The sequence below is a fragment of the Borostomias antarcticus genome (genome assembly GCF_949987555.1).
Source record: "Borostomias antarcticus genome assembly, chromosome: 26".
NCBI lineage: Eukaryota > Metazoa > Chordata > Actinopteri > Stomiiformes > Stomiidae > Borostomias > Borostomias antarcticus.
The window spans coordinates 11,464,750-11,490,978 of record NC_140259.1 but is presented as its reverse complement, the minus strand read 5'-3'; the positions used below and the strand labels follow the sequence as shown (position 1 = coordinate 11,490,978).

The following is a 26,229-nucleotide window of genomic DNA, read 5'->3' as shown; positions in this document are numbered from 1 at the left end:
TCTAGCGCTCCCACACGGGGAGCACACCCCAGTCCAAACCCGGTGTCTCTAGCGCTCTAACCCTAACCCACACGGGGAGCTGGTGTCTCTAGCGCTCTAACCCTAACCCACACGGGGAGCTGGTGTCTCTAGCGCTCTAACCCTAACCCACACGGGGAGCTGGTGTCTCTAGCGCTCTAACCCTAACCCACACGGGGAGCTGGTGTCTCTAGCACTCTAACCCTAACCCACACGGGGAGCTGGTGTCTCTAGCGCTCTAACCCTAACCCACATGGGGAGCTGGTGTCTCTAGCGCTCTAACCCTAACCCACATGGGGAGCTGGCTTCGCTCAAAGTTTTATTTTAATTTGTGGATCCGCCCCGTTATTCGTATCCACTCCAAAATGTAATGGGTTCTTTCTTGGCCCATGGGTTAGGGTTAGGGTTAGCCCTTCACCCAGTCTGGTAGTTTTTGCGTAATCATGATTACAAACAAACAGAACCACCCACACCACCACACTTGACCAAAAATATGACTCCCATGCGTTCGCTGGGGTGGAAGTAACAATATGCCCAAGGCTATAAAAGAAACATCACTAAATCACTGATTTGAATGCATAAAAATAAGTTTACAATTGAGAACTGCGGTGTAAAGAGGGCAAACTCAGCATGGATGGGATCCTCAATGCTGTGTGCACAGAGCCACCACAGGTCGCAGGAAGGTTTAGAATGCCAGAGTCAAGGTCTGACCTTTGGCAAGTAAATAAAGCGTATGCCATTTCTTATCTCAAAAGTGATGTCACGCAAAACAGGCATTTCCATGAATACTGAAATTCTATCTTTTGTTATACAGTACACGGTGTATCGCTTTAAATATCTGCTTTAATATAATTATATATTAATAACTGCTAAATGAAAGGCAAACCTACAAAAAAGTTATGCTAGGATTAAAAGAGCAGATATTACTCCCAATAGCAGTGTGTAAATCACTTTGGGTGACAATAGTTCACATTTTGCAACTGAAAGCAACTGTTGAATTCAAGTTTACTTTTCAAATGCAGCTGATTAAGTGATTTAGCATGGCTGTGGTCTCAGTGGTTGTGTAAAGATTGAGGAGCTTACAGTAGCTGTGCGTCTGTGTGGGCTCAGTTCACTGGCCTGCCCCTCCAAGCCCCATCTAAGAATGATTAACCCCATCTTCAAAAACAACAAAATAGGTTTGCTTTTGCAATTCCATGGAAGTTAAAATGAAGAGGGACTAGACATTTTAAAAAGGAAATCAGCAGTGAAAGAGGAGAGGGTTAGGGTTAGGGTTAGGGAAGTATGCACTCTTCTTGCCATTAAGTTGACCAGCTTTTTTCCACCTCAATCTGCAAAATATGACTGTCATCAATCTGCATGACAGTCATTAGTTTTACAAACATTTGTGTTTTCCATTTGAATTGTCTACTAGTACTGGTTCACTACTAGTACTGGTTCACTATTAGTACTGGTTCACTACTAGTACTGGTTCACTACTAGTACTGGTTCACTACTAGTACTGGTTCACTATTAGTACTGGTTCACTACTAGTACTGGTTCACTACTAGTACTGGTTCACTTAATCAGTTTCTCTTTCTATCATACATCTGACAGCCCAAATTAAAAGCAGATGCACTTGATAAATCTATGACTTGTCAAATAATCATGACTATGGAAAAAAGAACAGAAACCAGGGATAGTGTTCTATTATGTCAAGATAGTTATTCAGCAGCACAGACGACTCTGCTAAATATCCATGCTCCTGTTAAAACAAATTAATTGTACATTTTAAGATGGGATTTTCTCTTAACGAATCTAGCATCATCTCTCCCAGCAAAATTACTGATAACATAAATTGCTCATCTTAGTCTGCAGGCATATCACCACGTACCTACTGTTTGTATCATCAATTATTCCTATTAATTTACTACAATTAGTTACCCTGGCTTCACCATACCCAATTCGCAAAAATGTGAAGGGTCTTGAAAAAATGAGTTTATTTTCTATTTACAAGAGCCATTATCAACCACATGCTCAAACCAATACTGTATAGCATAAAAGGAGGGCCAGAATGGGACCCTGTGTACTGTAGTTATGTATCGAGTGGAGTATCCTATTTAAGACCTCACTGTGTTTGACTACCTTACTTGTGTGTGTGTGTGTGTGTGTGTGTGTGTGTGTGTGTGCGCGCGTGTGAGACTTGACCCTGTAATGAGTGATTGAGTTGACTTACTTGTGATAGATAACATCTGTCACAGTATTTTCTAAAGTATGACCAGAACTGTGTTCAATGGTCTATCAAGTTATTTGAAAACAATGGAACATTAACTTAGTCTACTGTATATACCTTATTATATTAGGTTGAGTGTAATATAATGTTGTTGTCTTACTGTAACACTTCACTTACACTTATTAACACTAACTAGCTGCTGCAGAGCTTATTACATGCATATTAGCGCATTAGCTGTTTATTATCCATTTTAAAGCACTTATTACTTATTACTTATTTATTTCACATGATCATATCTACAACTAGTAGGTCATTAGGTCAATAACTTACTAATTGCTTATGGTAAATAGGCAAGTTGTTGTGCATGAATTATGATCTACATCAGTACCGTACTGTCTAGTTTGTCCAATCACTTGTCAGATTCTAAAAACAGTTTTCTACCATAATGTTACTCTATATTTTGAAATAAACAAATTCTAAGCATGACTCAATATGACCAAGACATCTAAAGGTAAAAACACGGCCGTTTTCATCAACTTTCGAGCTTGTGCGTGATAGACATAACGGCAGTGAATGGGGTTTCTTGTCACAAAGGTAATGCCCATAATGTCCCTCTAGGGGGCGCGTCACGCTGGAAGTGTCGTTACTCTGGTATTGAAGCGCTCTAGCGTCATCCAGAGCCCAAAACCAACTATCTAGCTGTATATATAAATAAATATCTTGCTATATAATAATTTTGGCGTCACTTTGCATTCCTCGAATAAATCGGCTGATTCATCCTGTATCGGGTGCAACTTTGTATTAAGTTGTTACATTCGAGGGGGGGGGGGGGTCTATTGAATAATTGAAGAGGAGGTGATGTAGACTGAAGAGGAGGTGACAGACTGAAGGAGGAGATGTAGACTGAAGAGGAGGTGACAGACTGAAGGAGGAGATGCAGACTGAAGGGGGGGTGATGCAGACTGAAGGAGGAGATGCAGACTGAAGGAGGAGACGCAGACTGAAGGAGGAGATGCAGACTGAAGGAGGTGATGCACATTTACACTTGTTTGAGTTCCTGTGCACAGTCATCTACAAGTGGCCGAGTTTCCTTTTAGCTCGCTTCAGCTTGCTCGAAACCAAGGACGCTGTAAATATGGCGGAGGACTAGTCCTCCATGGAGCAGAAGTTGTAAATATGGCGGAGGACTGGTCCTCCATGGTGAGGAGTTGTAAATATGGCGGAGGACTAGTCCTCCATGATGCAGAAGTTGTAAATATGGCGGAGGACTAGTCCTCCATGACGCAGAAGTTGTAAATATTGCGGAGGACTAGTCCTCCATGGTGAGGAGTTGTAAATATGGCGGAGGACTAGTCCTCCATGGTGAGGAGTTGTAAATATGGCGGAGGACTAGTCCTCCATGGTGAGGAGTTGTAAATATGGCGGAGGAGTAGTCCTCCATGATGCAGAAGTTGTAAATATGGCGGAGGACTAGTCCTCCATGACGCAGAAGTCAACAGTAGTCATGCGTTTGGGAAATAGTTCTGTTTCAAATAACTGTTCAACATTCGGTTTGCAAATAGCTAGTCTGTAATAAAACATGACAAAAATGGACATAGGGGCGGAGCCAGCGCCTACCTTTCAAATCCAGCTGCATTTGAACATACATGCATGTCATCGGGAGCATAGCCTATAGTTGGGCCTACAGTAGAGGGAAAAACTCATCCTGCCCAGAAAAAAAAACTGTAGCTATCCAACTCCGTGAAGTGATTTAACATGGAAGAAAGACCAAGTAGCCTAAATCTTACTTTATGTGCCAGATATGTTACCAACAGCTCGACTCTTTAACAATCATTGAAAAGTGGAAAGCTGCAGTCTGTGACCATAGGCCAAATCAGCCAATCTGCCCTGTTGCTGGGGCAATGGTAATAAACAATTATTTACAAGTGTGTGTGTCCATTACTTTTTCTTCAACCGATCTTGTGAGCTTCTCTAACTTCCTCCTTCTTCTCCATAAGGTGCTCCTAGAGACCTGGAATTTATAAACAGGACCCCTCTTCTCCTCCAGCCACTGGGCCACAGTTTGCCCCCCCCCGGCTGCCTGGCAGAAATGCTCCCCCTTGAACTGGCTGTGGCCGAACTCCCTGCGTTTGGGCAGCCCACAGGTCTTGCAGGGGAAGGCCCTGGGGGGCTGGCGCTGGGACAGCAGACGTTGACCAGCAGACGCCTCCCTCTGCCGTCGCCGGAGCTCTGTTGACTTCGTTAACGGAAGTTCCTTAACAATAGATGCAGCCTTTTCAACACTGGCTGTCGCAGGGGGCAGAGTGTATTTTCGTTTCTCTAAAGAAAAACAGCATTGTGTCACCAAATAAACAAAATATAAAATATAGTAGCATGCCAAAATGTTTTTAGTTATTGATGTCAGTTTAAAATGCTCAAAAAATGGTTTTAAACCAGTGCCTCACCTTTTATATATTGTTTTGACAGGGGATTGAATTTGGGCTTGTTCCTCCTCCTCCTCCTCTTCTCCTCAGAGGTGGTCTTTTTGTCTGCAGAAATACAGGTCAGTGTCTTACACAAACAACAGATGATGATGTCAGTAGATACACATGCATCATTTCTCACCTTTACGCTCAGGAGAGGACGCCACCATGGTGGGGTAGATGTACAGCCTCAGCCTGGCAGGGGTTTGGAGGTGAAGATGTACAGCCTGGCAGGGGTTTGGAGGTGAAGATGTACAGCCTGGCAGGGGTTTGGAGGTGGCACCAACAAATACTTTTACCCCTCTTCTCACTTTGCGGGCGCTGGCAGGTACCTGGTCTGGTGAGGGAACGTAAAATTACATTATTATATGTGCATCATGCATATACCCACATACCCTGCAATCACTGGACAACCCGCTAGACCTCGAGCCACAGTCGCTACACAGCCTTATTACAAAATTAATTAAAATCATTATTTTTCTTAAAGTTCTACAAAAATAATAAATAAATAAAAAAGTGAAAAAGTGTAGAATTTTTGGCTAATTTATTAAAAAGAAAAATATCACTTAAGTAGTTCAGCAGGAAAAAAAGTCTTTCTCACCAATGCGGTTAGTTACACCAATGCTGGTATCAATGCTGGTATCTCTCGGCAACCAACGACGACCGGGCCCTCCTGTCCTCCTCGCATAGGGTAGGTGTATTTAGGGTAGTTGTATTTAAGCAAGTTATTAGAAGTGCTTAACCTAGTTTTTATTTTTTTAATCAACTTTTAGAGGTTTTTTTCCACGGTTGGCTATCGCTCATCATACCTGGTTCGTCCTTCCCGAGCTTTAATGGAAGCGAAAGAGTTCGCGCATGCGTTATGAAACACACTGCTTTTCTTCTTCTTCTTTAGGTTTCCGGCAGGCTGTACGCAACAGCGTAATGCTGCCCCCTACAGGCCGACGACATCATTTATATTCTCCCACACAGTCCAGTGGACTGGAGGTACCTCAGCACCGCTCTCCCTACCACAAGTTGGTCGAGTATTAGGTCCAGTTGTTACTCTCAATGCAGTTTACCTGTTACTCTCAATGCAGTTTACCTATGAAAGCGCTTCATCGGCCTGGTCGTCCGAGTCTACAGACAAAACCGTTTCGTTACTCACCAAAGTAAACACATCGTTGGAAAGATGAGCCTTTTCTCCGAGGTCGCTACAGTTTGTAGTCCCCCACCTTTCAAATAAAAGGCAAATTTGTACACTTAAATGTTTTATATCCACAGCGCATCGACTGTCTTCTTCTGCTGGCGATTCGGCGCTCTCCGCTTTGTTTAGCCTACTCACTGCTGCCCCTATGTTGGGATGATGCATTACATTACATTATTTACATGTTTTAAAGTTTAAAATTTGCCATAGTTAATAACTCAGCGTAAATGTTCTCCCGCTAATCAGATACCTCAACGCGAGTCTCTCCACACCATTTAAGATGTAATGCATCATCCCAACATGGGCGGCAGCAGTGAGTAGGCTAAACAAAGCGGAGCGCCGAATCACCAGAAGACGACAGATTCTGAAACACACCTTATCACCGGAAGGAGCTCGGGAACAGAAAGCTGAATAAACAACTTTGTGTTCGTGTCTCATGGGTTTCATTATTAATAGAATGTATGAGAACATTTCCAGTACAAGCAGTCACATCAAATGTGTAAAAATTAGAATTGTGCTTGATATATAGGAGGGTAATGGACGTCTCACCTTGCCATGGTCCTTGCCTTGTCCCTGGCTGTAGTTGTGTTTAACTACAGACAATACATTTCCGAGGGTCCTTAACACACACACACCTCTACACAGCTTCACACTTTACAACTACTGACACACACACACCTCTACACAGCTTCACACTTTACAACTACTGACACACACACACACCTCTACACAGCTTCACACTTTACAACTACTGACACACACGCACACCTCTACACAGCTTCACACTTTACAACTACTGAGAGACACACACACCTCTACACAGCTTCACACTTTACAACTACTGACACACACACACACCTCTACACAGCTTCACACTTTACAACTACTGACACACACACAAGCTTCTACACAGCTTCACACTTTACAACTACTGAGACACACACACACCTCTACACAGCTTCACACTTTACAACTACTGAGACACACACACACAAGCCTCTACACAGCTTCACACTTTACAACTACTGAGACACACACACACACACCTCTACACAGCTTCACACTTTAAAACTACAGCCCTCTGGCTGTCGCTAGGGTTAGGGATTACAGACTGAGGCATTCATTCACACCCACTGCATCACAATCTTTGCTGCTGTGGAACTCTGGAATCTGGTTTGCTTATTTTTAATCTGTTTTAACTATTGTTTTAAATACAGATCAATCTAATGTTTGCCACTCAGCACCTCTGCAATTTATAGGCATTTATGCAAGTTGCACAAATGTGTATTGTGTGTTTGTTTCATGTCTTGCTGCACAACAATTTGGGAGAACTTAAAACAAATAAATCTATCTTCTGGGGGATAACATGAACAAGCTCATGAATTATTTGCATTTTTATTAGGAAAGCATAAATACAAATATAAGTAATTTCATGTTTTCAACAAAAAAAAACATGTGGGGACGTTAAAATAACTATACAACGTAAAAATGTCCATACAACAAATGTACACACCCAAGCCAAACAAAGCAAATGTTGAGTACAACTCAGACGACAGCTATACAATATCCATTAAAGAGCCGGATCAAGAGCCGGATCAAGAGCCAGATCAAGAGCCATGCACACCTTATTAAAAGAGTTACAACCTGGAGAATGCCTGTCTGCAGTTGTGTGCAGTTGTAATTCAGATCCACAATCTGGTCCTGACCGCCTGTTAAAACAGCTACAATCTGCTAGTCTGAGAGAAGCACCAGCTCAGTGGTTATAGTATAATTCAGATTAGAACCGAGGATTGCAAAGGGCAGGCATCTGAACCTTCGATCTGGAGATGTGCACAAATTGGAATATTAAATAAGTACTTTAATAAAAACTTTTAATACTAATAAAATTCCCATAGATTTTCCTATTCCATTTCAAACAACGAGCATCAAAGACATACAAGTGAGGAAGCATCAAAACCAATCTGTAAACAAAAACATCTGGCAAAGGAAATGGGACAAATCCCAAATAGATAAAGAGGCCTTGCGCCTGGGATTCTGACAAGGTTTCTCATTAGAGAGAGGGGTGGAGAGTCATTGGGTCCTTAAAAGAGCATTGGGTCCTTAAAAGAGTTTCGGAAGCTGTCGCAGTCGACTTAAGTCCAAGAAATTTCCAACCGAGCCCTCTGACTGTGGACGACCCCTATGCGCTTCCCCCAGCGATGGCCGTGGCTTCACACAGTTCTCCTGGTCTTGACTTGATCTGGTTTGATGGTTCAAAAGCTGCATTTTAGGCAGCAGGTCCCTGAGCAGCTGGTTTTGCGAGTCCAGGTGCTGTGACCGGGGAGGGGGACAGCCGGGGGAGTGGGTCTGTGACCGGGGAGGGACACAGCCAGGGGAGTGGTTCTGTGACCGGGGAGGGGGACAGCCAGGGGAGTGGTTCTGTGACCGGGGAGGGGGACAGCCGGGGGAGTGGTTCTGTGACCGGGGAGGGGGACAGCCGGGGGAGTGGTTCTGTGACCGGGGAGGGGGACAGCCGGGGGAGGGGTTCTGTGACCGGGGAGGGACACAGCCGGGGGAGTGGGTCGGCTCATGATTCATGTTTTTCAGGGCCGAGCTCCTCGTCTGCTCTGGCTGCTGGACCCTCTCTGCCTGGACAAGGCCGTGCGCATCCTCCCTCTCCTCCTCGCTGCTGCTCCCCTCCGCCAGGCCGTACCTCCTCATGTACGTCTGCGTGGCCAGGGACATATTGCTGGGGGAGAAGAGGCTCAGTCCGGTCATGCTCTTATCTGACTGCAGGGCCACGCTGGGGAGGAGCAGGGCCCTGGAGGACTGCTGGGTTCCTAGCGACAGTCTGGCGAGCTGAGAATCGCTGAGGTACTTGAGAGCAATGGCGTTGGCCTCCAGGCTCAGATCCACACCGCTGCCAGGACCCCACATGCTGGTACCCACGGACTCTGGGAGGGCCAGTCTGGGCAGGACCGCGGCAGGGTCGATGAAGGCCAGGGTGCTGAATAAAAAAACAAACACAATCATGAATGAATCTCCCCTTTGTAGTAAATGGACTGCACTTATATAGCGTTTATCCAAAGCGCTTTACAATGGCCTCTCATTCACCCATTCACACACCAATGGCGGCAGCTGCCATGCAAGATACTAGCCTGCTCATTGGGAGCAATTCAGGGTTCAGTGTCCGACATGGGGACAGAAGGGATGTGATTCAAACCTATGATCATTGGACGACCCGCTCTACCTCCTGAGCTACAGCTTTGTGCTAGCCTTGTAGCATGCGAGTTAAGCGCTAGCCTTGTAGCATGCGATTTAAGCGCTAGCCTTGTAGCATGCGAGTTAAGCGCTAGCCTTGTAGCATGCGAGTTAAGCGCTAGCCTTGTAGCATGCGAGTTAAGCGCTAGCCTTGTAGCATGCGAGTTAAGCGCTAGCCTTGTAGCATGCGAGTTAAGCGCTAGCCTTGTAGCATGCGAGTTAAGCGCTAGCCTTGTAGCATGCGAGTTAAAGGAAAATGCTTGTTTTTGACAACCTGGACCTTATTTACGACATATTATAAGAAGTTTGACTCACCGAGATCACTTTTGTGTTGTTCGGAGGCCTGTAGAAGAAATTTAAAATCCAGCGCGAGCCAGTATATCCATGTAATGGCGTCGGACGGGGCAACGGAAAGGCAGTTTCTCAAAATCCATTTTCGGCCGCTAAACGGTTGTTTTCATCAATCAGATTGGATGAATCGACAGTTGAGATTCCTCAACGTGAGGCATTGTTGTGGTTTTCAAATACGGGGTCTTTAGCCTCTGTAATATGATCTTTACACGCCTCTCCCCCACTTGCTCCAGCACGCATGCGCACAGGCCAGCGCGCAGACTGGCTATTCTCCGGCTCACATTCTCTGCGCTACGATCGGATTGTTGCTGACGAATGACGACGACATTATTCTCGGCACCAACAACGATCGTAGCGCAGAGAATGTGAGCCGGAGAATAGCCAGTCTGCGCGCTGGCCTGTGCGCATGCGTGCTGGAGCAAGTGGGGAAAGGCGTGTAAAGATCATATTACAGAGGCTAAAGACCCCGTATTTGAAAACCGAAACAATGCCTCACGTTGAGGAATCTCAACTGTCGATTCGTCCAATCTGATTGATGAAAACAACCGTTTAGCGGCCGAAAATGGATTTTGAGAAACTGCCTTTCCGTTGCCCCGTCCGACGCCATTACATGGATATACTGGCTCGCGCTGGATTTTAAATTTCTTCTACAGGCCTCCGAACAACACAAAAGTGATCTCGGTGAGTCAAACTTCTTATAATATGTCGTAAATAAGGTCCAGGTTGTCAAAAACAAGCATTTTCCTTTAAGCGCTAGCCTTGTAGCATGCGAGTTAAGCGCTAGCCTTGTAGCATGCCAGTTAAGCGCTAGCCTTGTAGCATGCGAGTGAAGCAGCTGACATCCCGTGAGACCAGTGTTCATTTCTCAGGCATTGCACTCATTCTGTGATTTATCTATGAGTCAGAAGAAAGGTTAGACAGACTGATGAGAATCAGTGAATATATCCACTTATTCAGTCACAAATGTGCATGGAAGCGTATCTAAAATTAACAGTTTACTCATTGCCATAACCTTTCAGGCTAGTAAAAGTCAGTTGGCAAAGTCAGTCATGTTGTAAGATTAGCAATTTCCATTCTTCAAAGTGATAACGGTCCCAAAATGTCACCCTATGCAAAAATGCATCAACAGATTTTGACAAAGCAGACGTACCTGGCGCTGTCCACCGTGGCCCTTGTGGCCCTACCCGGGTCGTCCAGCTCCACACTGACCCCTAGCTGCTTCAACCGGTGCAGCGTGGCGCTGAGAACCTGGTCCCCGTCTGGCTGCGCCAAGCTAGGCGCAGGCTTCCAGGAGCAGTGAGGGATGAGGTTTGAAGATGGAGTTTGATAAGGAGACACCTCAGGGGACAGGCTGTCTCTCTCTCTGGGAGGAGAACATCTTCTCGAAGACTCTATCATTTCCTCCTGGACCTCCTCGTTAACAGAGCCCTGGAGACGGCTATTCACTTGGCCCTGAGGGAGGACATTATTCAAATATAAATCTGGTCACAATTTTCACCAGAAGTGATTCCACAACAGGGCACTGAGATATACCAACTGACTGCTGGTCAATTAAACAGGCCTTGATGAGGACTATATTATAGAACACAGCCAGTGGACCCAATTCCAATGCAACACTGACCAAATCAGTTAAAAAGTAAATATTACAAAAGATTGTGTGCTTACTGAAAACAGTTAAAACAGCATCAAGTGTGTTTTTCAGTCATGTAAACTTACCAACAGCTCCTGATAAAACTTGTGCTCCTCGTCCAGTGTCCTAGTGTGGTTAGGTCTGGCAGGGGCCGGGGACATGTAGTACATGCTGGCACTCTCTCCCAGCACGGCGCTCTGGAAGGACCCGCCTCCACCACCCACCTGACACCTGCAACAACACACACACACACGACCTGAAACAACGCACACACACAACCTGAAACAACCCACACACACACACGACCCGAAACAACACACACACACACACACGACCTGAAACAACACACACACACACACACCCTGAAACAACCCACACAAACATACACACACACACAACCTGAAACAACCCACACACACGACCTGAAACAACCCACACACACAACCTGAAACAACCCACACACACGACCTGAAACACACACACACACACAACCTGAAACAACACACACACACACACACACACAACCTGAAACAACCCACACACACACACAACCTGAAACACACACACACGACCTGAAACCCCCACACACACACACACGACCTGAAACAACCCACACACACACCCTGAAACAACCCACACACACACAACCTGAAACAACCCACACAACCTGAAACAACCCACACACACACACAACCTGAAACAACCCACACACACACACAACCTGAAACAACCCACACACACACAACCTGAAACAACCCACACACACACAACCTGAAACAACCCACACACACGACCTGACGCCTGCAACAACCCACACACCTACGTCTGGCAAGCAGCAGCAAGAACGGCAGCGCAAAGAGGAGTGTGACGTTTTCCTATATTGTCCAGATTACATCCTACAGTACCATCTCGCCTGGTGTCTACCCGGTCAGCTATGTAGCAATAACGCAATTACTGCCAGAATAGTGAGAATATTTAAGAATATCTTTGAAAGAACACAGTAATATAAGTATCGCGTGTCACAGCTAAGACATACCCCTAAAATCAAAGCGCAAATGAAAGATGTGGTTCTAATGTAACAAATTAATGTCAAACCTAAACACTCCAATACATAATGGAAAACGGGTTAGACAGACTGGCTATGAAGTACAGACAGACTGGCTATGAAGTACAGACAGACTGGCTATGAAGTACAGACAGACTGGCTATGAAGTACAGACAGACCGGCTATGAAGTACAGACAGACCGGCTATGAAGTACAGACGGGAGAGAAGAAGCATGCTGGGAATGTGGTCAAAAGCTGCCATACCTGAGCATGGACTGGTTCGGGGGCGAACACGCCCCCTGTTCCTCTGCTTCCCCGTCCTGGTCTTCAGGTCTGGGGGGGAGGTCGGCCACGCCTCCCCCGTCCTGGTCTTCAGGTCTGGGGGGGAGGTCGGCCACGCCTCCCCCGTCCTGGTCTTCAGGTCTGGGGAGGAGGTCGGCCACGCCAGAGCTTCGTCTGGAGGTCCCACTGAGCTGGGACTCACCACGCCCGTCCTGCCCAGGGGGCTCTTCAGCTGAGGGAACTTTAACCGGGTCACCCCAAAACAGACTGGCACCTAAAAAGTGGGTGTACAAAACATTTAGTCATTTCAGATGGTTGGAACTACAGGAAGTGGACTGGCAGAAGCAGAAGAAATGTAAGTTCACTAAGATTTCACTGCTCAAGCTCAGCATTAGCAAGTCTGAATACATCATAGAGTTAAGCACAAAAACAAATGACCGATTTAAACAATCTTGTAAGGTTAAACTGGGCCAAAATGAGTGAGCAGTCATTTGTTATGTCTCATGAGTAACAAGTACCTGTTTCTACAGCAATGCTGACGCGCTGTGTGTGGGTCTGCATGGCTGCCTGCTCTGTAGATGAAGATTGGCTGACTGTTTTCTCCTGAGCTTCTAGTAGCTTCTGGATCTGTAGTGTGGAATCATTAGGGTAAAGGGGAAAGTGTAGCCAAGAATGTTTTACAGGTACTAAAAACCAATACCCCTCTTTGTATGATTTCTATTACTACCAACATTATCAAGCAGAGGCCCAGCGTTAACAATGTAACCTGTGGAATGGAATCTGAAATTTATACGCTAAATGCAAATGAAAAACAGAGGCTACTCGTCTCTTAAAAGCCTGTTATCGTTGTGAGTATGCCGTTACCACGCCGTGCGACTGACCTGGGCGTGCAGGAGCTTGAGCTGCCGGTCCTGGTCTTGGAGGATCCGGTAGGCGTCAGCGGGTAAGAGGCCAGCCAGTCCCTCCAGGGCAGGAAGGCTGGGGGCCTGGGCGCTGCAGTACTGGGTCAGACAGGCAGAGGGCGGCGGTGGCGGCTCTACACGACCTCTGGTGTGGGCGGCTCCGGCGGGGGTGCAGGGGCCCGAGGAGCGGCGCGAGCGGGGGCCTCCGGTGAGACCCGCCGGGTCAGGGTTGGAGGAGGAGGGGCAGCAGTCTGGGGGCCGAGGGGCGGGGCCATCGTCCCAGTGAGGGCCGGGGTTACCGTCCCAGTGAGGGGTGGGGGCGTGGCCGCCCGGGCCCTCGTGGAGAGGGGCAGGGGTGAGCGCAGCCCCCTTGGAGGGTTGGTGGGGGTATATAGGGGTTTGGTTGTGAAGCTGAGTGGAGCAGCAGGCGCAGGGTTGGTTCAGGTTGGAATTGGGGGTGCTGTGGAAGTGCGCAGGGCGCGTGTGGGACTGTGGACCGGGGAGCGCGGGGGCCAGGGGCTCCGGGCTGCACTCTGGACTGCAGAGAGGAGACGGCCCCGATAGGGAGACCGGCGCTCTGAGCGGATCCGAGGCCGGCAGCGGCCGGGAGTCACTGTGAGAGAGGCTGATCTTCCCTGAGGAGGGAGAGGATGAAGATGGTGCTAGACGCCCATCTTTGGTCCTCGTCCCAAAAGGAGGTGTACACTTTCTGTTGGAGGGCGGTCCAAGGGGTTGTTGTCGCTCTGGGGTGGAAGTTCCTTTGCCCTTGTGGGTAGCTGGCAGCAAGGGTCTTCTGAGTGGGGGGGGTCTGTGGAGTGGGGCTTCCTGACCTGGGGGTCTGGGTCCTGAGTGGACATGGTGGTCGGGGCTGCTGGCCCTGTGTTGTACGGCTGGGGGGAGGGCAGTGTGGGACGAGCTGGAGTCCTGTGAGCCCCTCCTGGTTCCGACCGCGAAACTGCCCTCCATCACCAGCGAGAGCTCAGGCACGGACGGATGGATGCGCTTCGTCTGAAAACGTACAGGAAAAGCAGTTGGGTGTGTGCATAGTAGGGATGCTAACAATTAATCCAAAATCGATTAATTGATTGCTAAGGATTTGTTCGAGCACTTAATTTACTCGATCTACTATCAAACAATGTGGTAGCGAAGCAGCGATCTCGGGAGAAATGCAGAGAAAATCAACAGCGGCATATTTTGAAATATGAAGCGGGCCAAGCAAAGCGGTGTGTGGGACCACTTCGAAGATAAAGGACAAGAAGCCACTTGCAAATACTGTGATGCCGTGTTTACGTACAATAGGACCACAACAGCAACGCTCTGTCACCTGAAGAAGCTGGCTCTCCTCCTCGTCTCACCTGCAGCAAACCCACCATCGGCTCAGTGTTTGCGAGGAGGAGCTGTGACATCACGAGGTCTGACTGCTTGCGGATATCACATGCAGGATATCACATGCAGGATATCACATGCAGGATATCACATGCAGGATATCACATGCAGGATATCACATGCAGGGTTCGTCTTGCATTCAAATTTGCAAGACGGCTGCGTTGCAGATTTTATAGAGAAATGTATGAAAACCTTTCTGCCAATTTAAGCCTTTTTATTGACAAGTGCAATTTGGTCATCCGCCAAGCAGAGCTCAGTTTAAGTGAATGGTTCCATTTGCAGTTTCACCACGAGGAGAAATAGTTAAATCACAGCATCTTTCAACAAGAGACCAAGAGTAGAGGATCCGGAGGAAGTTACACATTAAAAATGCACAGGCCACTGCTTTGACTGTTGGCTGTTTACCTGCTGATACAACGTTCAGTGCATTACTCATTTTTGCTAATTGCAAAAATAAAAAATTAAATGTGACCTGTCCAACTGAAAAACCAAAGTGGGCATGCCCATCTTTTTTGAGTGAGTTTATGGTGGTATGGTTCATGGTGGTATGGGTTATGGTGGTATGGTTCATGGTGGTATGGTTCATGGTGGTATGGTTTATGGTGGTATGGTTTATGGTGGTATGGTTTATGGTGGTATGGTTTATGGTGGTATGGTTCATGGTGGTATGGTGGTATGGTGGTATGGTTCATGGTGGTATGGTGGTATGGTTCATGGTGGTATGGTGGTATGGTTTATGGTGGTATGGTTTATGGTGGTATGGTTAATGGTGGTATGGTATGGTGGTATGGTATGGTTAATGGTGGTATGGTGGTATGGTTAATGGTGGTATGGTTTATGGTGGTATGGTGGTATGGTATGGTGGTATGGTATGGTTAATGGTGGTATGGTGGTATGGTTAATGGTGGTATGGTTTATGGTGGTATGGTGGTATGGTTAATGGTGGTATGGTTTATGGTGGTATTGTACATGTCTCACCTTTGTGTTATGTACCATTTTAATGAGTTAGTGCTATTTTAAATGAGTTGAGTGTGTATAATAAGGTGTATGTTTGTAAGTATAGGATGATGCATGTTGAAGACTAGCCGTTAGGGATGGGCTGAGCAACCTGCCTGGTTACCTTTGCTTCCAGCAAGTAGCCAAGCCATAGATAAGAAGTGCTATTCCCAAAGCAACAAACAACAAGCCCCAGTAACCATGCCACCTGGGCAAGTTGACTTTCTACCAAGCTAGCTAAGATATTGTAACGCTTGTTTGCTGTGCAATATAACTGAACAGTTGTAAAAAATATATATATATAAAAAAAAAATAAAAAAAAAATAAACGTAAAACGCCGTTGTATATTCATGATACACCACCGATAGTCTCTTTACAGTTCTTTTTGAATAATTACTTCTCTTTACAGTTCTTTTTGAATAATTACTTCGCCACACGTTAGCAAGGAATAGTTAGTTTTCTATCCATGTTTAGGCTTCACTTTCTAGACAGCAACGGCATACAGCACCCCACCCTCGGATCTCAGCACCCCACCCTCGGATCACCCCACCCTCGGATCACCCCACCCTCAGCACCCCACCCTCAGCACCCCACCCTCAGCACCCCACCCTCGGATCACCCCACCCTCAGCACCCCACCCTCAGCACCCCACCCTCGGATCAGCACCCCACCCTCGGATCAGCACCCCACCCTCGGATCAGCACCCCACCCTCGGATCACCCCACCCTCGATCACCCCACCCTCGGATCACCCCACCCTCGGATCACCCCACCCTCAGCACCCCACCCTCGGATCTCAGCACCCCACCCTCGGATCTCAAGTTATTGCTTCACTAGTCAGCCAGGTCATGAGTGATAGTTAGGTAGCACAGATTAATGAACTAACAAGCTTGTTGTGAACATGACAGACGAGTTACAGTAGGCTAGTTACAGTAGGCTAGTTACAGTAGGCTAGTTACAGTAGGCTAGTTACAGTAGGCTAGTCATTTTACTGAGCTAGCTAGTGATGATCCTCCAAATTATTTTGCAGCTTGTTTTATTTAGGATCAGCAAAAACAGAAACCTTCTCTTAAGAATGCAGCACACACAGTGCATTCACAAGTGAGACATTCACAAGTGAGACATTCACAACGTGATTGGAAAAACTATTAGAGAGGGTGCATCAATCCAAGAATGCCAACAGAAAAGCTTTTACAATTGCTTTCGAGTCATCTAATGGAAATCCTAATAAACGTAACTTTAAACACGTTGGTATCCAGGCCTGTATGTGAGGTTTTCTGCTGCATTTGAACATCAAATCACACAGACGGAGAAAAGAATGCAAGCAAGATTGGTGAGGGAAAGAAAGTATAAAAGGGAAAGGGATAACAGAGGGAGGAAGAGAAGAGAGAGAGACTGACCTGCTGGGCGAGCGGGTGAGGGTTTGGCGAGGGCCTGGGCGAGAGGTCCTCATCCTCCACCCCAGAGTCCTGGTCACAGGCAGACAGCTGGGTCTGGGGGGAAGCCACCGCTGCCGTCATGGACCTGGCCAAGACAAGGAGAATTGTTCCACCACACCTTCCATCTTTGCAACTGTAAATTAAATGACACCAGACTGCAATTGCATAGTTATTTCAGCATCGAGGGAAGAGCTTGCTACCTTGTGAGGGAGGAATGAGAGAGCACCTCCCTGAAGAACTCGCTGTCGCTGTTTTGACTCTCGGCACTGAGCTCAAACTGCACAGCGTGCCCTTTCGAGACTTCCACATCCTGTATATACAGGAAATAGACGTCAGAGCAAAACCTTCATGAATAAGGATTAAAGGGACGCTCCAGTCTTTTAGAAATATCTCAGCTCAAGCTGCAGTTAGTTCTGCGCAAAAGGTCACATACCTCCTGATTACACTACAGCTTTCAGCAGCACATCTACAGTAGATATGTTTAAGGGTTGGTGCTGCTTTGGGATTCTAACAGTAGATATGTTTAAGGGTTGGTGCTGCTTTGGGATTCTAACAGTAGATATGTTTAAGTGTTACAGGCAACAGAGAGACTACCAAAGGCATGTGCCTTAGTGTCTCAAACACATTGAACGTCTTTTTGAGGAGTTTTGGAAGCTATGCTCTAGATCTCCATACTTTCCACTAGCATGACAGCTCATGACAACTGGAGAAGATTGCCTGAAGTGCCTTCACCCCAGTAAGAAACATCTGCACCTTCTACTACCCTCCCAGTCAGAAACATCTGCACCTTCTACTACCCTCCCAGTCAGAAACATCTGCACCTTCTACTACCCTCCCAGTCAGAAACATCTGCACCTTCTACTACCCTCCCAGTCAGAAACATCTGCACCTTCTATTACCCTCCCAGTCAGAAACATCTGCACCTTCTATTACCCTCCCAGTCAGAAACATCTGCACCTTCTACTACCCTCCCAGTCAGAAACATCTGCACCTTCTACTACCCTCCCAGTCAGAAACATCTGCACCTTCTACTACCCTCCCAGTCAGAAACATCTGCACCTTCTACTACCCTCCCAGTCAGAAACATCTGCACCTTCTACTACCCTCCCAGTCAGAAACATCTGCACCTTCTACTACCCTCCCAGTCAGAAACATCTGCACCTTCTACTACACACCCAGTCAGAAACATCTGCACCTTCTACTACACGCCCAGTAAGAGCACAAATAAGTTAATGTTGAAGTGAGAAACAACAAAATTAGCAATTATCTCAAAAATGATCAACAGCATAAGAGAATAATGCTAAAATAACCATGCAGGTCACTAGCAGATCCCAATCCAGGAATGACGAGATGTAAAAGTTAAATAACAATAGAAAGGTAATTGTGCGCAGACCTGGTAGAGGGTGAGTGACTCCGCGCCGGTGAGCAGCTGGAAGGCCGTCTCCCGCTGAGCGCTGCTTCCAGCCTGGCACTGGTAGAACTCTGGCTCCCTGTGAGTCAGCGAGTACAGGACCACCAGGAAGCACCCACTCTCTGACATCACCCTGCAACAGACCAACCACAGCTCAGAACTCTCTGACATCACCCTGCAACAGACCAACCACAGCTCAGAACTCTCTGACATCACCCTGCAACAGACCAACCACAGCTCAGAACTCTCTGACATCACCCTGCAACAGACCAACCACGGCTCAGTTTGTTTATGTGAGAGCATTTTCAGTAGTATGTGAGAGTATATTCAGAAGAGTATGTGAGGGTATTTCACAGGTGTGAGAGCATTTCATGTGTATGTGAGTATTTTCAGTAGTCTATGTGAGAGTATTTTCAGTGTGAACGGAAGGCAGTCTTCTCAAATCTCATTGGTCAATCTAGTTAACAGGTTAGTGGGAAGTCTATGGTCTAGGCTACCTTAGCTAATGGCTACCACTACAATAGTGCAAAAATATGCATGATGGAAGACGAACTCCACAACTTTGTGAAGCTCTTGGCTTGATAAACACTATTTTAACAACGCCCGGTGCCATAAAGGCCATAGCATATGCAACAAGCCACCCAATATAATAGTATAATTATATAATAATAATAATAATAATAATAATTATATAATATAATAGTGACAACTGGAGAATTGAAAATTATACAGCAATGAGACTAGATTGTGTAGAAACTCCTGTCAATGTACAGGCAAGTTAATATTAGTTAGTTATTAATACTGAGAATTTCTACAGGCTTTGTGAATGCTCAGTGCAGAGGCTACTGAAGCACACACTACCTTGGTGAAATTATATGCATCAGATGAAGCGATACTATTGCCAACAGATAAATCATCAACTTGGAAGTGTAGCTAACACGCTGAGGAATTCTTACATGAATGTAACTAATTGTAAAAGAAAATCAAACATCTTGTACAATTTTTACACTTAAGTTGTTAGGTCGTATTGAAGGGGCCATCTACAGGGTTGGTTAATTGAATACGCGTCAAAATAGACAGCTGGTGTGCATTGTTCATCAAGTTATGTGATTTGTTTTAAATGATGAGGTGGTAACTAATGGACTCCTTATACATGTTTCAGTTATGCTACTGATGAGAACCTGCTAAATAATTCATTCTGCTGGAGGTGGAGGCCTGTCCATTTTTAGTACTTAATCATCCGGTATATTCAACATTCCTCAAGTACATTAGTAGAAAGCTTTAGGCTAACTGACCTGCTAGTGTGCTGCCCCCAAGCCCCCCTACCAGATGGGCGCTCTGCTCACCTGTCCTGGAGGGAGGAGCTGAGCAGGTACCGGAGGCACCACGCCCACACGTGGGGGTGGGAGATGTGGGTGATTCCACTCAGCCATCTGGGGGGTTGAACAGGCACATCAGGCTGTGTTCAGAGAGCTAAAGCACTGGCAAATACTGTTCGTGAGATTTTAAGCATCTAGGGACACAAACATGTAAACATAAAAACCTTGCCATTTACAGTATACTTAAATACGTTTTGCTGAGCAAATCAACAGCTGGATTACTACTAGAATTTGGGTAAAATAATAATTTAAAACAGTCTCTGCTATACTGTAGTATTTGAACCTTGTGTTCTATTAATATTGTGGATTATTTAGAATCTTGACTTCAATCAACCTCCTATTCTCAATACAGCTCCTCCTCATGCACCGGCAGGGAGGAGACTATATCAGGTCTCCTGCTTTCTCTCCCACATGTTAATATAAAGTTAAACAGGAAATACTCACACTCCTACTAATGGGAGAGTGTAGGCCTTGGGGTCCGACTCCAGTATGAGGAGCAGTTTGCGGGTTTTATCCATGGTCAGAAAGCTGATGAAATTGGACAAACAATGGTATTTCATTTTCAAGCACTACAGAGATTCAAGATTACCATCTAGACTATTCAACAGTCACAAGATTGTGTTGTGTAACACACATCTTCAGTTCATTAACATGGCTAACCGTGCTATATTACATACACATATGTTCAGTTCATTAGCAGTAACATGTCTGACTGCGCTGTATTACATGGTCAGTTTATTCCAGCGGCCCGTTTCTACATCCTGGTCCTTACCCTTGCTTGCAGCCAGCGCTGCTCCGAGGCGGAGCCAGGCTGGACAGGGTGCTCAGGCTCCGGGCCAGGGCCGTGGGGATGACGGGGATGGCTCTGACCGGGACCATGTCCAGGGTGTTGGCCACAGTAACCGCTGCCCAGCGCAGACTGAAGCCCTGACTGTCCGCCTGCTGAGAGCAGCCTAGCAGACCTCTCAGGATCAGCAGGCTGGCGAGGTCCAGGGGCTCACGACTGCAGCAGCGGTGCTGCAACATCTATATGGGGGTACAGAGTGGTTCAACATCTATATGGGGGTACAGAGTGGTTCAACATCTATATGGGGGTACAGAGTGGTTCAACATCTATATGGGGGTACAGAGTGGTTCAACATCTATATGGGGGTACAGAGTGGTTCAACATCTATATGGGGGTACAGAGTGGTTCAACATCTATATGGGGGTACAGAGTGGTTCAACATCTATATGGGGGTACAGAGTGGTTCAACATCTATATGGGGGTACAGAGTGGTTCAACATCTATATGGGGGTACAGAGTGGTTTAACATCTATATGGGGGTACAGAGTGGTTTAACATCTATATGGGGGTACAGAGTGGTTCAACATCTATATGGGGGTACAGAGTGGTTTAACATCTATATGGGGGTACAGAGTGGTTTAACATCTATATGGGGGTACAGAGTGGTTTAACATCTATATGGGGGTACAGAGTGGTTCAACATCTATATGGGGGTACAGAGTGGTTTAACATCTATATGGGGGTACAGAGTGGTTTAACATCTATATGGGGGTACAGAGTGGTTTAACATCTATATGGGGGTACAGAGTGGTTCAACATCTATATGGGGGTACAGAGTGGTTCAACATCTATATGGGGGTACAGAGTGGTTCAACATCTATATGGGGGTACAGAGTGGTTCGAGGCAGTTGGTTAGTTCTCAGTGGACATAAAAATGGCCTGCTGTGAATATGAAGACAGAAACTGCAAATGGAGGTTTGGCTACACCCAGGACCCTGAACCATTGAAGCACTGCGAACGGAAGTAATCACCTTGAGATGCGAGGCGGTTCAGTTGTATGCAACACCTGTTACTGACAGGTTGCACTAACTGCCAATGTCTGCACTGTCTGTTACCGTGGCAACAATGGAGGTTGGCCTCCTCGTTATGGCAGTTTATTAACCTAGGTGGGATTCTTTTGAACTTTAACAACAATGTACAATGTGTGTCGTTTTAAGTAAAAATATTTCAGTGTTTGGAGTCGGCAGCAACATTTCACTGTGACTGTACACGTACGTTACATGTAATGATAGTTTTTACACATACTAGGAATTCGCTTTTGTCAATAGTACATAATACAATGCTGAAACACTTCACTTCAAACTGTTCAGTTTTTTTTTTTATAATGAAGATGTTTTTGTTTCCCTGGCCCTGGCACAAAAGGTGAAATACTGTAAAAAATAAAAATAAAAAAAAATAAAAAACACATAGGATGTATGAATTGGTATCAGCCAATTTGTTATTTTAACAAACATCAATATCGGCCCAGAATTTCACAATTGGTGTATCCCTACTGTAGACCAGCTCCCCTGCAGGAAGCAGCTACAGACCACACCCCCTGCAGCTAACCTTCTAGCTTTCACACAAGTTTGCATAAAAGGTGGACAGTAGTTGACTAATGCAGATCATTTGCCAGTGTAAAAAGCCCTCAAGTTTGTCAGATGTTTTCAAACCTTAAAAGGAGCCTTTGTGAAAATATCAATCCACCCTTCTCACCATCGGCAGTGAAGATCCATCAGTTTGACCAACCCCCAGATGAAGGTCCAATGACCAGCTTTTTCTTTCTTTCATTTAATTCACGGCTCATCTCAATATGAATATTAAATATAAAGCTGGATTGAAGTATACAATGGGGACTTGCCCCATCTCAAGAAAGCAAAAAATGTTACATAGCTGAGGTCAAAAACCATCCAACATAAAACTCTGAAATGAGTCAATGTTCATCATTAAAACCCAGATGTTACCTTGAAAGAAACATTGAGGTCTTCAGCGGAGAAAACGGTGTTGTCAGTCCACTCCATCCCTTGTGCTCCAAACACACAGGGGACCAGGATGTCACCGGGCAGCAGGGCGGTGGGGACCTTCCCAGAGGAGCCAGGCAGCGCCCGGCCGGGGTCACCGGGCAGCAGGGCGGTGGGGACCTTCCCAGAGGAGCCAGGCAGCGCCCGGCCGGGGTCACCGGGCAGCAGGGCGGTGGGGACCTTCCCAGAGGAGCCAGGCAGCGCCCGGCCGGGGTCAAAACGGTCCAGAGTCACAGTAACACCCTCCTCATCTGGGAAGACAAAAGAGGCCCATTTAAATGTGAATTGGTGGATTGTTTTAAGCAGGCATCACACAAAATATAATTTAAATTCACTATCCTCATGAAAAATAAAAACTGGGATGTATGTGGGTAGATTTACAGAATAGAATCTAACTTGCTTATCGTCTGCCTTAAGTATTTTACTAGTGATCAGACATGTTTCCCCTCAGAGCACATCTAATGTTAGTTTGAAGGCTAATCACGATTAGCAAATATGCTAACTAAAATTAGCTAAAGTAAGTTAGAGGCCGGGAGAGAAGAGGCTGGGAGAGAAGAGGCTGGGAGAGAAGAGGGTGGGAGAGAAGAGGGTGGGAGAGAAGAGGCTGGGAGAGAAGAGGGTGGGAGAGAAGAGGCTGGGAGAGAAGAGGCTGGGAGAGAAGAGGGTGGGAGAGAAGAGGGTGGGAGAGAAGAGGCTGGGAGAGAAGAGGGTGGGAGAGAAGAGGCTGGGAGAGAAGACTGGAGAGACAGGAGATGGGAAAGAAAGAAGTGGAGATGGAGAGAGGGGGTGTGAAAAGCAAAAAAGACTGTTCTTAATGGATGAAGGGAAGGGAGAATGGAGAGAGAGGGGGATGGATATGAATATGTTGCTTTTGGTAGATTTGCTAGACTTTTTAGATATTATATAGCAGTGCAAATGTATAATTTTGGCCATCATATTGAAACGGGTATCGATAATCGTGTAATTTGATATCATATCAAAGTTCAAAATTCTGGTATTATGACATCCCTAGAAGACACAATAAAGACCAAAACTAGCGATGTCGCTTGACAAGACCTGATTCTGGGCTATGATATTTCATATGGAGCTGTAATTATGGAGCTGTAATGTAAGACTGTAACTGAGAAAAAAATCTGGAAGATCTGTCTACTCTGGCAAGAGTATAACTCAGAAGTATTGGTACGCAGGGCTTGCTATGGGTGTCTACACAACACATCACACATGTACCATAGAATAATATATTTTGCAGCTCGTCACACAATATACCAATCCAAGTGGTACCGAAAAGGAGACGTATGACAGAAGCTGCAAAAGTATATTTATATTTGTTTGATAGAAATGCCATTGGTGATATGTGAACACACTCAAGCCTTGAGCACTGAAATTTCGGTCTCACCAAAGTAAACTAAACGTCGTACCACTGTGCAGATCAAAACCTTGAATAAGGTCTAGCTCTTGACTTACAATTCTCAGATGTAATGAAAAACTCACCAGTGTCGACCACAATATTTCCCAGGAAGAAGCAGGTGAACTGGGGCCTGTTGCTCTGGCGGGCATGTCGATGAGCCAAGCGAAGCGCTTTCTCTAGTAGTAGCAGCCTGGGGTTTCTGTTTTAGATCACAACTTGTTTTAAACTCCAGACAGCACAGTCTGCATCGTCACAAGGGCAATCCTCCATACCTGTAATAACAGAGCTGGAGACTAACAGCTTCTCCATCAGGTGTGGGGTCCCAGAGGACTGTACATACCTGTTATAACAGAGCTGGAGACTAACAGCTTCTCCATGAGGTGTGGGGTCCCAGAGGACTGTACATACCTGTTATAACAGAGGTGGAGAATAACAGCTTCTCCATGAGGTGTGGGGTCCCAGAGGACTGTACATACCTGTAATAACAGAGCTGGAGACTAACAGCTTCTCCATCAGGTGTGGGGTCCCAGAGGACTGCTCTGGTTGGGGGAAAGGTTAGGGGAGCGAGGGCCTTCTCTGCAGACCTGTGGAAAATCAAATAACCTTACTGCTTTTTCCGGGGAATCTTTAGGCTATCTCGAATGCATCATGCATGTTAGTTAACTCGGAACAAACTGAAACATACCTTGCCATCTTCAGACCATCACATGTGTAAACCTTCTCCAGCACGTGTGAGGGTCCATTCAGATTTACTGGAACACTCATTCCTGGGAATCGCCACTAGAATGAGATTCTGTCAACAAAAATGGTTATCTAGCTAGCTAGTCACTATGAAGAACACAAGATGGTTCATTAAATGGTTATCTAGCTAGCTAGTCACTATGAAGAACACAAGATGGTTCATTAAATGGTTATCTAGCTAGCTAGTCACTATGAAGAACACAAGATGGTTCATTAAATGGTTATCTAGCTAGCTAGTCACTATGAAGAACACAAGATGGTTCATTAATAGCACTGATACACGGTCCTGTTAAATAGCACTGATACACGGTGCACCCTGACCCTAACCCCACCCTGACCCTAACCCTACTGATACACGGTGCACCCTGACCCTAACCCCACTGATACACGGTGCACCCTGACCCTAACCCTGACCCTAACCCTAACCCTACTGATACACGGTGCACCCTGACCCTAACCCTGACCCTAACCCTACTGATACACGGTGCACCCTGACCCTAACCCTAACCCTACTGATACACGGTCCTGTTAGCCAGCGAGGCTAGTGCTAGTAACATTAAGCAGCTAGCTACCTCTAGATAACGGTCAGTAGCTAGTTAGGCTAGCCAGCTGTCAAGCACACTAGGCAAGCACACTAGGCAAGCACACTAGCTAGCTACGCAACGTCAATAAGCCGGTTGGTTAGCCATCAGCCATCATAATCACTAACAATTATTATGGAGTAAGTTAGGCTACGTTAGCTATCATTCTAATACATAGCTGGGTAACTCGTTCTGGTTTCACCTGGGAAACCGAACCTGTGGCAGCACAACTAGCTAGCTAGGCTAACTATCTAACTATCTAATAAGTGTTAGCTAACTATCTCACTATCTAACTATCTAATAAGTATTATCTAACTATCTAACTATCTAACTATCTAACGTTCCCTATCGCCTGAACCTCGCCCAACACAGGGCGCTCATACCCGCGGTAGTATTAGTAGCTGTCGTATCTAATAAGGTTTGATGTTTCCTCACCTAGCAGCTTGTTAGCGTGTTTCCAGCTGGCTGGGTTAGGGTTAGGGCTGATCACACAACTGTTCATTCCTTCCTGAGTCAGATGTAGATTGATTGTGGCGCTGATTCCAGGTTCCAATGGCGGCTTTTCTGTCTTCTTCTTCTTTTGGTTTTATAAGCGGTTAGCAAACAACTGAAAGGTGCATTACCGCCCCCCACTGGTCTGGAGTGTGGACGAGATCCCCACCCCTATCCCCTCACATTCCAGTCCTCAGATCCTACGGAGCAGGTTTGTCACCA

General features: G+C 46.1%; 2 protein-coding genes across 2 annotated transcripts; both read right to left on the bottom strand.

Moving 5' to 3' along the window:
• Positions 1 to 3,882: 3,882 nt before the first annotated feature.
• Positions 3,883 to 5,557, bottom strand: LOC311326135 (uncharacterized protein). The gene is made up of 4 exons (XM_084458977.1): positions 5,294 to 5,557; positions 4,835 to 5,029; positions 4,675 to 4,758; positions 3,883 to 4,549 (listed from the first exon to the last, which is right to left on the bottom strand). The coding sequence occupies exons 2-4, from the start codon at positions 4,860 to 4,862 to the stop codon at positions 4,146 to 4,148; spliced, it is 516 nt and encodes a 171-aa protein (XP_084315103.1). The 5' UTR covers positions 4,863 to 5,029; positions 5,294 to 5,557; the 3' UTR covers positions 3,883 to 4,145.
• A 2,270-nt stretch (positions 5,558 to 7,827) lies between these two features.
• stil (STIL centriolar assembly protein) lies at positions 7,828 to 25,977 on the bottom strand. Its single transcript, XM_084459252.1, has 18 exons — positions 25,951 to 25,977; positions 24,879 to 24,960; positions 24,670 to 24,777; positions 24,277 to 24,392; positions 22,966 to 23,036; positions 22,729 to 22,845; positions 20,711 to 20,964; positions 20,383 to 20,466; positions 19,906 to 19,992; positions 18,542 to 18,692; positions 17,349 to 17,458; positions 17,110 to 17,233; positions 13,308 to 14,336; positions 12,945 to 13,053; positions 12,409 to 12,700; positions 11,186 to 11,330; positions 10,620 to 10,921; positions 7,828 to 8,864 (listed from the first exon to the last, which is right to left on the bottom strand). The coding sequence occupies exons 2-18, from the start codon at positions 24,956 to 24,958 to the stop codon at positions 7,979 to 7,981; spliced, it is 4,065 nt and encodes a 1,354-aa protein (XP_084315378.1). The 5' UTR covers positions 24,959 to 24,960; positions 25,951 to 25,977; the 3' UTR covers positions 7,828 to 7,978.
• Positions 25,978 to 26,229: the final 252 nt, after the last annotated feature.

Excerpts from the sequence above, each read along its gene's own strand:
- LOC311326135 (XM_084458977.1), bottom strand. The coding sequence starts at position 4,862 with ATGGTGGCGTCCTCTCCTGAGCGTAAAG. Across the intron at positions 4,759-4,834 it reads GTCCTCTCCTGAGCGTAAAG|ACAAAAAGACCACCTCTGAG; the intron begins GTGAGAAATGAT and ends GTATTTCTGCAG. Across the intron at positions 4,550-4,674 it reads GTCAAAACAATATATAAAAG|AGAAACGAAAATACACTCTG; the intron begins GTGAGGCACTGG and ends GTTTTTCTTTAG.
- stil (XM_084459252.1), bottom strand. The coding sequence starts at position 24,958 with ATGAGTGTTCCAGTAAATCTGAATGGACCCTCACACGTGCTGGAGAAG. Across the intron at positions 20,467-20,710 it reads AGCGCTGGCTGCAAGCAAGG|CTTTCTGACCATGGATAAAA; the intron begins GTAAGGACCAGG and ends CAATTTCATCAG. Across the intron at positions 12,701-12,944 it reads CAGCATTGCTGTAGAAACAG|GTGCCAGTCTGTTTTGGGGT; the intron begins GTACTTGTTACT and ends CCCACTTTTTAG.